The sequence below is a fragment of the Strigops habroptila genome, chromosome 1 (genome assembly GCF_004027225.2).
Source record: "Strigops habroptila isolate Jane chromosome 1, bStrHab1.2.pri, whole genome shotgun sequence".
NCBI lineage: Eukaryota > Metazoa > Chordata > Aves > Psittaciformes > Psittacidae > Strigops > Strigops habroptila.
The window spans coordinates 97,378,517-97,391,547 of NC_044277.2; the positions used below are offsets into that span (position 1 = coordinate 97,378,517).

The 13,031-nt window shown below is 43.3% G+C and overlaps 1 protein-coding gene across 5 annotated transcripts in view; it reads left to right on the plus strand.

Moving 5' to 3' along the window:
- LOC115610990 (microtubule-associated protein 4-like) overlaps positions 1-13,031 on the plus strand; it is a 118,552-nt gene that overhangs the window by 41,440 nt on the left and 64,081 nt on the right. For all 5 annotated transcript variants that reach the window (XM_030493246.1, XM_030493237.1, XM_030493231.1 and 2 more), the window contains exon 3: positions 12,765-13,021. In XM_030493246.1, the coding sequence (XP_030349106.1) occupies positions 12,784-13,021 (238 nt within the window). In that variant the 5' untranslated portion in view covers positions 12,765-12,783. The remainder of the gene's footprint in view (positions 1-12,764; positions 13,022-13,031) is intronic.

The following is a 13,031-nucleotide window of genomic DNA, read 5'->3' on the forward strand; positions in this document are numbered from 1 at the left end:
AACCTGCATCTGAGGCTCTGAAATCTGAGGTGGCAACCACAGTCTCACTGCACAATGCAACTACCCATGCACACTGGACTTCACACTGAGATCTTTGGAGCAGGCAAGGGCTAATCTGTGCCATGTAAATGCTGTGTTCCAGAGAGGTAATGCTTCTGAATGTGATCATCCTTGAGTCTCATGATGTTATCTTTGGGAGCCAGGGCAGCAACAGGTAAGTCTAGCCTTCTCAGGTTTGTTGACAACTCTCAACACTTTCAGAGCAACAACTGGGCCTATTTCATGACCTCATGTATTCCTGAAAGCAATACTTTGGGAACAAGTTCTCTAAAGGAAAATGCATGAATGCATGAAGTGCAATGCTTTGTCCTCAGATGGTGCTCTCATTCCTTCTGTTCCATGAGGCAGAAGTTCACTTGCTGCGTCTCAGCCTGTGGCCACATGTTCCTGTGCAGGATGGGAAGTGTGGTGCTCTGGGCAGGGAGCTCTCGACCGGGATCAGCAGCTCCTCACCAAGGGGCTGCTGTTGTTTCAGTCTCATGAGTTGGTTGTAACAACTCATGGCAGTATGCTAACAAAAGCCCAAATATTCTTATGAGTAGTAACAACATGCATAGATAATACTTGTTTTTACCTTGAAGCTGCATTTTCATATACTTTTCCATGCAAGAAGAAGAGGTGGGGCATAGTGAAAAACTAATCTCTTTCTTGTGTGTATACATGAAAGTCTTGCTTTCAGAGCTGACCTCCCAGATGCATTCCGGTTGTCTTCATAGTTTTGCAAGTCAAGCACTTCCTACTGTACTGACTTTTGGCCTTGCACTGTAGACAAACTAAAGCAACTGCAGACAAGTAATAGCTTGTGGGTCTTTTGAAGCAGCAGGAGGAAGACCTTTGTATATTAGTAAGCAGGATTGGTGGCTGCCTTTCTGTTGCAGGACTCGTTAGGACTCCTCGAGGTAGCATCATAGCACTCAAAGTAATTTTAGCTCTTAAATTAACAGCAGGAGAGTCACCTGATAATTTGAATGAACAAGATTGGCCATTATGTATCAGAGATGCAAATTCTGGATTTTTTTCCTCTTTTTTTTTTTTTTTTTTTTTTTTTTTTACATACCCTTGTCTCATTTCCATTCTTATCAAAAGCCATTGCATGAATGAAATTCTGTCTCTACTGCAGGACTGTACTGCTGTGTGCTCTCCACACTGCTTTATCCTCTCAGCTGGGACAGAAATGGACCTTTTCCAAAGTTGTATGGGTACCCAAGGAGGTACCCATACTGCCCTTGGAGGGCGGTTTTGGTTTAGTTTTAAGGCTTGCCTTCAAGATGCAAAATGGAAGTGCTTTAGGACATTTTTGTTCTGTTTGCAGGCGTTTGATCATTGGTCTAAAAAATATGAACAATAGCCTTCAAAACATGTCAGAATCACAGAATGGTTGAGGCTGGCAGGGACACTGGAGATAATCCAGCCTAACCTCCACAGCTTAAAGCAGGGTCACCTGAAGCAGGTTGTCCAAAACCGTGTATTGTTGGGTTTTGAACATCTTCAGGAATGGAGAATCCACAACCTCTCTGAGCAGCCTGCTGCTCTTGAGCTTTTAGTCCAAAGTATCTTTACCAATAGTGTTGATTATATGGAAGATGATGATTAATTGATTTCTTTCTGACTTTCTTTTATGGTCATAACATAATCATAACATGTAGTCTTAAAGTACTACTACCTATTTATTTATTTCCTTTCCTTCTCTAATAACAGATCTGGCTACAGTGATCAGCTTGTGTAGAGGGCTTCTGTAATAACAGGGAGTAGTGCAGTTAGTCCTCTCCAGAACACTTTGCTCAGGCAGAATCCACTTTCTTTTATGGGAGAGGTGAATGTTAATTTGAACCCAGCAGAATCTGCAGGAGGATTTCTAGCCTTGCAGGTGATCTCTTGCCGGGAGCCTGGCTGCATGGGAGGGAGGCTTGTCTCTTTGTTTTCAGAAGCAAATGCTTAGTGGGATGCATTAAACACCAGGCTGGGAGGCTGAAAATGGCACTTCAGAAAACAGCAGAGCCAAGTTAAATGTTGGAGTGACCTAAATTCCTTGTGGACCAAGATCACTATAAAAGCGAGTTCTTTTGGCTGGTGCAGAGCTTGTGTTTTAAATGAGCATTGAATTCCTCTTTGAAGAGTCTATTGTTGATGCAGATGGAAAGAGTGAGGCACTGATCTGTGTATACTGGCATAAGGCTAAAGTTTTTTGAAAAACATCATCCTGGTTCACAAGGCTTCTGCCCCGTAGAGGGTGGAGCAGCCATGTCATCTTGTTATGTTTGTTACCGCTGTAAATGTATAGTACTGTCACAAGGTCTTGCAGTATTTAGAAGCTGTTAGAATAGTCTTCCTCCAATGAAGGAAGTAAGCTCCAATGAAATTTTTATTTGCATTTGGGCACTTTTCATTACCTGGTGGTGTGTGGATTGCATGGACCCTGCTGCTCTGCCTGGTGTTGGAGAGGTAACTGCCCTTATGGAGATGCGAAGCTCGTGTCTGATCATGGTGTTTGTCAGGCTGGGCACAGTCCTCATCAGAAAGACAAGTCAAAGTGATTTTCCCCAAGTTACAATTTGTCTAGCTATATTTTGACAACTCAAGTAGACTTGAGCTGTCCTTGTTGCTGTTAAGCTCTCCTGGATGGCCTTCTCCTGGTCCCTGCAGTTTCTTTTGAAGCCTCTTTTAATTAGAAGTAAAATGGTTTCTTTTTGTTAAATCGAATACACATAACCTTAATGTAAGTGAATGTCTGCATCTAAAAAGAGCAGCTATAAACTGAAATGTAGCTTTAGTAAACCTGAAAAATGTTGGACTGTCAGCTTGGAGGCTGACTTTAACGATGGCTCTTATATTGACAGTGAGTAGGAGATCCACATGTGGGGAGAGGAGGTTATTTTACAGCTTTCCTCTGGCTAGTTCAGGATTTTTGCCCAGTTATCTCTGTGGGCTATCATTTCATGAAGTGTAAGCTCTCCAAGCTATGAATGTCTGGAGGGCAGGAATTAAATAGAAGTTGTCTCAAATCTCCAGAAAACTGAATCTTTTTAACATTACTGAAGAGGCACAAGTACTGGGAGACTTGCTGCTGCCTTACTTTGCTGATTCACATGCCATCTGAATAATTGAATATGGTGAAAGCATGCCTCATTGTCTTTATTATTGTACACAGCCTAGTTGTAGAAGTTGGGTATATTTGCAGGAACAATTAACAGCACAAATAATGCTTTAACAGTGGAGAAATGGCTCGTGTCCTAAGTAATGAAACCCTCCAAGATGATGGATGCTCTTCGGAAATACTGAATAAACCCCAGAATTATGTAGGCTCTTACAAGGCATTGTGAAATCAAATGGCACTTTTTTAGGCCATCAACTGTGAAATTCCGAAGTTGAAATTTAGAAGAAGTTGAAGGTATGGCGTTAAAAAAGAAATGGCCTTTGTCAGCTAGAGCTCATTTTGTTCAAATGACTTTCCCTGTCGTAGTCTATCGCCCTTGCTGTGGCGGTTTCCGTTCTGCTCTGACAGTTGCTCTTTGTTTATTCAAAATATTAACATGCCCATGGAAGTGAGTGACTAATGGCGTTAAGGAAGCACAGTTGGCATGAAGGCCCTGTTCACCACCTGCAGTGCTCGCAGCCCCCCTGCTTGCAGTGGCCTAAGCATCTTCTGCAGAGTCACTTCAGTTCCATCTAAGTTTCCTAATTCTCTAGTACAGCTGAGATCATAACTGCTTCCCAGCTTGTCCTTGTGGCCACAGCCTGGAAAAGTTCCTGGCCTCACCAGAAGATAACTGTGCTGGCTTCCCTCATGTTCATGTGCAGGTCAGTGTGCAGCTCTCACATATTAGGCTGTATCACTAAGAGGGAAGCTTACTAACCAGTGTACCACAGTTAAGCTTCTGCTTAGTCCTCTTGTGACTCCGGTGTTCATTTTCCTCTCCTTCCGCTTCTTTAAACTTGTTTCCTATTTTGCTTTAGGCTTTTTTCCTTATCCAAAGTACATGTATATATGTGTTCCACCCAAGGCTTTACCTGACTCCAGTGTGTTTGCTCGTGGTTGTGGTTGCTCAGAGGTTTACTCCATCTGTCCTCTCCCAGGTGAAAGACAAGCAGTGGTTAGAGCACTCAATCCATTTTCTGCTTGGATCTCTCTTGGTTCCTTGTGTGCCTAATGTGCAAGTTCGGTTACCCACAACTGAAGAGTCTACAGGCAGCTTGAGAACCTCCAGCAGTGTTTCAGTGTGTGTGTGTGTGTGTGTGCGTGTAATGTCACTTGGAGCTCATTTAAGCTATTTTGTTGTGTAGGCTTTTTGATGTAGGAAAAAAGCTCAAGTGAGAATAGTAGTCTGAATCAAAAGCTGAGGGAAGGGTTATTGGTGACGTGATAAGTGGAAGTAGTGAGATATCAGACATGGAAGAGGAAATGACTCAGGAAACCATGTTATGTGGAAGCAATAGTGGCTGAAGCTCTGCCTCGGCTTTGAAATTCTGTTGATGAGATGAATTGCAACTTCGTTAAACCTGTCTAAAGTGAGAAGTTAAACCATCATGTTTATTATCTTGTGTGTGACTGTTAACTGATTGTGGAAGCGAACTGAGATTTGCATCAAGCTTTTGGAGCTATTTTTATGGTTGTTAGTATGTGGTTCAGTGGCACTAACTTCTGTATAAAAGCTCAGACTTCTTTTGGGACACATCACTGTGTCCTCAGTCCTGTGTGGTACCCTTGCAGCCATCACTGGTTCCTACTCTACCTGCAAGATGGCAAGCATGGACTGTGGCTTGGTAGTCCTGAGTAGAAATGCTTACGTTGTCCCTGTGTTTTTCCATGGAGGCAATAATAGGGACTTTCTCCCTTTACTTTAGTTGTGCCCTTCTTGACTCGTTGCCTATAGGAGCTTGGAGGTTCTGGGACGTAGTGAATATATGCTGTATTCTTAAAATTAGCCAGAAGGCTTTTGGAGAACTTATGCTGAGAAGGGAAACAACTCTGCAAGGACTTTACCTGGTGTAACAATCCAGGCGTAAAACCATCAAATGCCTTAAATCTACCTTCTCTGTACTTGCCACCTCCTTTGTCCTTCATAAAGGAGGAGACAATTACTTAAGCTGTATAAATAATAGCTGGAAACTCTCTTGCTATATTTATGTATTATCTGAAGGAGAATGTGGTTTTGGATGACATGATTCTTAGTGAAAACTTGATGTTGCTGAAAGTCCAAACATGCATTTGAAATTAGTAATAAGATATTTTTATGTGGAGCATTACGTAAGCAGACCGTTAGCATGGCACGGAGCTTGGCAGCACACGCAGTGTGGCAGGCAGGAGCTGGAAACTGTTCTCTGCCCTTTGCTTCAGCTTATAGGAGCTATGAGAGAGCTGCCGACAGTGGTCCAGTTTAAACAACTGCTCAAAGTTCAAAATTGGTGTTTGATTTTTGTTACAGAGCTATCGGTAGTCTTATTCTTAACTAGTGATCCCAAGCACAGATACAGGCAGGCGGAGACTGGATGGAGGGTGTCCAACTCTGGGGCCCTCAGCATAAGAAGGATGTGGAGATGTTGGAGTGAGTCCAGAGGAGGCCACAGAGATGCTCCAAGGGCTGTAGCACTTCTGCTATGGAGACAGGCTGAGAGAGCTGGGCTTGTTCAGCCTGGAGAAGAGAAGACTCTGGAGAGACCTTAGGGCAGCTTCCAGGGCCTAAAGGGGCCAACAAGAAAGCTGGAGAGGGGCTTTTGACAAGGGCAGGTAGGGACAGGACAAGGGGGAATGGCTTTAAACTGACAGAGGGGAGATTTAGATGAGATGTGAGGCAGAAGTTCTTCCCTGTGAGGGTGCTGAGGCCCTGGCACAGGTTGCCCAGAGAAGCTGTGGCTGCCCCATCCCTGGCAGTGTTCAAGGCCAGGTTGGACACAGGGGCTTGGAGCAACCTGGTCTAGTGGAAGGTGTCCCTGCCCATGGCAGGGGGTTGGAATTGGTCTTTAAGGTCCCTTCCAATCCAAACCATTTTATGAAAAATAAAGCAGGCATCTTACTGTGTCTAACTTTTAAAAAATAATAAATTAATCCCACTGGTTCAGATGGTGCCAAAAAAACCCATAAAACATTAAATTAGGTCATAGATTTGGTGTGCTCAGCCATGGAATGTAAGAAACGTCAGCAACTTGCTTCGTTAATGTGTGCTCTTCTTTTGGAAGATTGATGCAGACATACTTTTCATGGAAGACTCCCTTCAGGATACTGTGAAGGAAGATGACTTAGCATATATCTGCTCCTTGCTATCTAGTTTTCTTATGCCTCAACAGCCACTGTGAAGTGGTTATGGGAGCCTCATCTAAGAAAAGCAGGCTGACTTATGACAGGAGAAATGGGAATTATGATTGAGCTGTCTCTGCTTCTTCCAGTTGGGGATTTTGTTCTGTATGTAGTTAGGAGCTAATTTTAAAGGAGCAAGTGGATCTGATGTAATAATATACATGCTTCTTGTAAATCTGTGTATCAGAGTTTTCACATAAATCTGTGTGTCAGTCTCCTTTCAAGAAGCAAAAGTGAGGAAACGTAGCTTTATTCCTTATTCCTTTTAGATGTTCTACTTTTGTGAATAGATGTCTCTTCCCTCTTTGTCATAAAGTTTGCTTGAACTTTAGTTAGGTGGAAGAGAATATATAGTTAATACTGGTAGGGATACAGCCACCATCTGTGAAAATCAGTGTGAAGGGGAAGATGGAGACTGAGTATAGCTCGCTCTGTACAGGGCAGAGGTGTGTATCTGCTGTAGGAGACGAGCAGGACTCTGGAGTGGGCTGAAGTGCTGTGTCACTGCAGGGCTGGCAGGCAGCGAGCACTCTGCCCTGCATAACTGGCAGAGGGTGGTACCTGTCGTGTTCCCGCTTCTCTGGGAAAAATCATTTATTCCCTTTGCCAGAACGAGGGAGGTCGGTCAACATCTTGTGCCAAGTATGATTGTTTAAACATTTTAGGAGTTTTCAAGTATTTCTCTTTCTGTGGGCAGCATCCTCTGCTCCTGCTTGCCTGCTTTTCCCTTTCTCCGTCTTCAGACAAGATGCTCAAAATCTGGGTCAGACTGATCATAACTTGAGATTCACAGGCTGTGCGTGCCCAGAGGCATGTACACAGCAGCGCCATTAAGGAAGCTGCAAAATGGAAATATGAAGTTCAGGAAATAAATTCCACTCTTCCCTACATGGGGAGTTAGAGGCAGTGGCTTATGCAAGTGTTTATATTGCCGCTGCTTTCAGAGGGTGGCTGAGTGAGGTGATGGTTCTTGGAAGTTCTTACACTGGGTCACTGAAAGTAAAACTCTTGCAAAGAAGTGCCAGTCTAACTCCTTTGGGATGTCTAGGATCTCCAAATTGGCTCACAGAGCACAAGTTCTGTGTACATGAGCAAACTTCACCCTTGTGGATGTGGTCAAACATCAAACAGGATGGTGGGAACACCCAGCAAGGAGCTTGGTTTTGAAAGGGAGAGACTAATTGAATAGGGTAAATAGTAGGAGCTCTCAGAAACAAGACACCAGCATGAGGGCGTGGGGGGATGAGGTGGTGGTGGTGGTGGTGTTTGTGAGATGGGTGAGATGATTAAAATAACTCTTCTGTATTGTTTCAGATTAACTAACAAGATGGATTTTATTTATCAAAATGAACAGGTTACTCACTGGGTACACAAAGATTCTGAGCATAAAAAAGAACAGATGGGGCAAATACTGTGTGTAACAGATCAGCTGTTGCTGGAACATGAAGAGGGCTAAACAAGTCTTTAAAAAAATAAAAGTGTGAATTAAGGGCATATGATTTATTTGAATAATTTGAAGATTTCCTGGGATGGATTGAGGAATATCTAGCTACAGGAAAAGTCTTTTCTGTGTCTGTAGTACAGCTGTCACTGCAGGACTGATAATGCCATAGTCTGTTCCTTTCCACGCCTTTGCTCTGAGCAAAATACTTACTTTGGTGTTCTTCAGGGAGGACTTGGCTCTCATCTGAGGCTCATCCAGAGATTGAAATCTTGAGTTGGGCAGGTTGGTGTTACCCCATCACTGCTGTTACTCCCTCTGCTGTTTAACAAACAGGAGGACCTCGGCAGCTGTCTCACAGCTGAGGAGTTATTTAATGCATTTTTAAACTGCTGCCTTCTGAAACCTCTGTTATTCCTCACTTTTGCCCTTTTTTCTTGTCTAGAGAAGCTGTGGCTGCCCCATCCCTGGCAGTGTTCAAGGCCAGGTTGGACGGGGCTTGGAGCAACCTGGTCTAGTGGAAGGTGTCCCTGCCCGTGGCAGGGGGGTTGGAATAAGATGAGCATTAAGGTCCTTTTCAAACCAAACCATTGTAGGGTTCCGTGATCTTAAAAATTAATGTCAGAATTCATACTTGTAGTCTGTTAATGCCTGATATGCATGGCTACGTAACACACTGTATTAAGGTCCATCTTGATGAAGATTCTGGAATGCTTCCTGTGTGAAGCTAACTTCGTTCCATATGAATGGAAATGGTACAGGAAGCATCTGTCTTGCTAAGCTGGTCAGCACATGAATATGCTTCAGGATTTGCCTTCTACCCTCAGGCAGAATCTCTGCAGTATACTTGCTTTCTTTTTGTCTTTGTTAACTCCATAAGCCCTAGTTCAAACTGGGAGTTTGGGAATTAGTGGTTTGGCTACTGTAGCACCGGAAATGGAAAGTGGTGAAGCTGCTTCTAGTCCCGTTCCCAGACAGGCACTTCCACGTTCCTGAGATACCACGTCTGTGTTAGCTACAAAAATGTAAAATTACTTTTATTAGTTAAGCTGATTTATTTATTTTTAATACATAGTTTCTGCATTCCCTGTTAAGTTAAAGACAGACAAGGAAATGTCCTGCCAATAAGTCTGCATAACCTCATTATTATTTTTCCCCGGAAGCTAGATTGCTTTAGGGTCCTAGTTCAGATGTAGGTCTGAAATAGAGGCGTTGTCAATGGTATTTTATGACAACTCTTTCGTAAACTGCTACTGCATTAATATGGATTGAAAAAAGCATGATGTGAAGCCATCAGTAGCTTGTGGTGGAACATTAATATGTTGGAGGATGATCTGGGTGGAATTAACCTTGATTTGGGTTTCAGAATTCCAAACTGCTTCTCTAACCCCACTCATGTGGCAGCTCCAGAGGCATTTGCTCCATGAATTGAAGTGCAGTTGGTTAGCTCTAGAGGAAAGGTGACTGAATATCTCAGTGGAACAAGGACTATTTAATTTCTTGGCCTTCTAAATATTGCTTACAAGCTTGCTATGCATATAAATTGATGGTGATGGCCGTACAGGTCTCTGGTTTTGGCTATTGATAGTTTCTCGGTTTGGGTCATGCAGAGGAGAGGATGCTGGATGTTAAAGGACCTCTGTAAAGATGTTGGGTAATAGTTTCCATTAGAGTGGGAGGACAGCAATAACTTGCTATTTGGACCTACCCTAAATTAAGCTGTCAAGAGGAAATGCTCCTAAAAGGCCACTCATGTTCCTGAAACTAAAATAGCAGGAATGTTTAATCTGAAGTGAACGTGTGAAAATTGTGAGCTGATAGTTCAGCTTATGGACTGTAATCTACTGCTCATGAGCTTTTGGAGCGAGGCTAAAAAGGGAGGTTTTCCTAAATGCTGTTTAAATAAAGCTTCGGGTTCTTGCTGGGTCACGTTGATGTGCTGGCGTTGGTGTGGAACCAAAGCCGGTGCTATGAACATGAGGACTTGTGACATCTGCAGAGTTGGGTTCCGCCCAACCTGGCATGCCTGCTGCGAGGAATGGGAGTCTGGTTTTTCTATTGGCGTCTGGTGTGTTCGCTTCAGCCTTTGCTTGCTTGTTTCCTGAGTTATTGGATGTTCTGCAGCTATTTTTGGACCGTAGTCTTGATTCTTGCATTTCCTAGTAGCATTGTGAGGCAGCTTGTCAAAAATTCTAAAAGTTTGTTCTTCTTTATATGAAATAAAAAGGATGAAATATTTGTAGCTTTTTTTTTTTTTTTTTTTTTTTAAATTTTTTTTATTTGAGATTGACTGACTTAAACACCATCATTTAGGGCTGGAGCACTTCTCCTCTGGAGACAGGCTGAGAGAGTGGGGCTTATTCACCCTGGAGAAGAGAAGGCTCTGGGGACACCTTAGAGCAGCTTCCAGTGCCTAAAGGGGCCCACAAGAAAGCTGGAGAGGGGCTTTTGACAAGGACAGGTAGGGACAGGACAAGGGGAAATGGCTTTAAACTGACAGAGGGGAGATTTAGATGAGACCTTTAGGATTAAGTTCTTCCCTGTGAGGGTGCTGAGGCCCTGGCACAGGTTGCCCAGAGAAGCTGTGGCTGCCCCATCCCTGGCAGTGTTCAAGGCCAGGTTGGACGGGGCTTTGAGCAACCTGCTCTAGTGGAAGGTGTCGCTGCCCCTGGCGGTGGGGTTGGAACTGGATGAGCTTTAAGGTCCCTTCCAACCCAAACCACTCTGTGATTCTATGATTTGACTTTTGAAAACAAAGGAGGACAGGGTTGAAAAGATGGCTACTTAAGAGCCCCATTTCTTCCTTCAAAGAGACTGGCTAATGCAAAGATAAAACTTCTAGTAGTGTCTTACTTCCTTGGTTGAAACTCAGGAAAGGGTAATGTGGTCAGTTCTGCATGCTCGCGTGTCTTCAAAATAGCAAAGATCTCTAAAAAAACTTTTTTAATAAAACTCACTTCAGTATAAAGATGGCCTTTTGTAATGATCATAATTCATTCAGCTGTGACTCTGCACAGAGGGTTGAGAGCTCCAAACCTTTCACCTCCAGATTTCCATTAAGTGATAATTCTTCAGGGCCTTTATCTGAACCAACAAAAACTGCAGTTGCTGCTTGAAGTCTGATCTGGCTTGAAGTCTGACCTTTTATTGTTAAAGAAAAAAAAGAATAGCTTTAACTGAATTAGTTTCCATAATATACTCGCATGCAATTACATAAACAACAATATCAGTGTGATACCATTGTTTACAAAGAATGCGAAATATTGTTGGATGCAGGCTCGAGCCTGTAGGTATGTGTCGGTGGTCATATACTGCTGACAAAGAATTTCCTGCAGTTCAAGGAGTAGGAGCCTTGTTCTTTCAGAACAAGAGTATCTGTGTTCTGCCATCACCCTGTAAGTCAGTGACACTGGGCTGCTGCACAGTGACCACTTGGGTCAGCCCTTCATTAACCAACGTACAAATACTCGTTGTGTTTTCTTGGGAGTATGTTGGTGCCTCTTTACATATGCAGTTCGGTATCTTCAGCTCTGTTTTTTCCTGATGTGGCTTGGTGGTTCTTGTCCGATATAGTGAGAGTTGGCTGGAAATAGATGAATCACTTTACCTAAGCTCCTTTGTATCTTTTTCTTTGGATGAACTTGTTGTTAGAACTCTAAATTTCACTTCCCTGTGAGGGTGGTGAGGCCCTGGCACAGGTTGCCCAGAGAAGCTGTGGCTGCCCCATCCCTGGCAGTGTTCAAGGCCAGGTTGGACGGGGCTTGGAGCAACCTGCTCTAGTGGAAGGTATCCCTGCCCATGGCAGGAGGTTGGAACTGGATGAACTTTAAGCTCCCTTCCAACCCAAACAACTCCCTAATTCCACGATTTATGGCTTTGGTTTTTACAGTTTGTACCAGACAACTTCTGCAAATGGCTAAAATGTATGACTAGAGCTTTTGATACCTTTGCTGTTCTGATAGCATCATGCATACAGAATGCTGGCTAACACTGCTCTGAAGGAAAGCTTCAGAAATGACCCTTTTGTCACTCAGAAGTGGTGGATTTTGTTCCTGTAGACAGCTTTCTATAAATTCACATATGTGTGTGTTGGAGGCTGTTCCTAATAATAACTTCAAAAGGATGAAATGTGGAGGGAAAAAAAAAAAAGAAATAATTTAGGTCTGTATTTGTTACGTTGTGGTGGCCTGAAAGCTTTTGCTGCCAAACACAGGAATCTCTTCAGGTACATTTTCTGTTTAGTGACATGAAGCTAAATTGAATGCCAAGATACAAATTGGGGAGGAAAACCAAAAAAAGGTGATTCTTTCTACTTTGTTTCAGATTTATAGCTTTATATGTAATGTTTGCGTGGGTAGTTTAGTGTATTTTTTTCATGTAAGCGTTATTAAAACTCCACCTTCCAGCACAAATCCCAGGGCTAGAGAGGGTTCGTTGGTATTAGTGAGGTTTGCTGAGGACATAAACATGCTACAGGACCATCACTGAAGTATACATTGGAGATTATGTAAAATCTTAATCGCCATAGGGGGAGCTGGGTGGAGGCCAACCCAAGAACTAAATTCCCTTGCGTCATATATCTTTCTGCTGCTGGGAATATGTAATTAACTGAGAGATCTGGGGCGAGGCAGAGATCAATGTAAGGTTCTGTTTATGCTGGCCAGGTACTGGGGGTCTGTCCCCCCCTCCTTTTTTTTTTTTCCTTAAGGTTCTGATAAAATACCACATGAAATGGAATGTTCATGCAGTACAACCTGATTTAGATGATGTAGCTGTTTGTTTCTGTACTGGTCTGAGGGGTTTGTAAACATCTGGGAATTACTGAGCACTAAAGCCAATGTTTCCTGTTGTGTTGGGGCACAGAAGGCACACAGTTGTCAACATCAAACTGAGGAAACTTAAAAGGTCTCTAATTAAAACATTTGTTTCTTTTCCTTCCCTCTTCCCCCCACCCCCCCCATCATGTTTCAGGTTGCAAAGGTGCTAAAGCATGGCTGACTTGGATCACAACCTCAGTCTTGCGGATGCTCTGACAGAGCCGCCTCCTGAGATTGAGGAAGAAGTGAAAAGGGACTTCATTGCCACACTGGAGGCAGAGAAATTTGATGACGTGGTTGGAGAAACAGTAGATAAAACAGACTACGTTCCTCTGCTGGACGATGATGATGCAAAAGCTGGGAGCCAGGAACCAAAGAGCAAACCCCATGCAGATGGTATTCAGGTGGAAAGTAAGTGTCT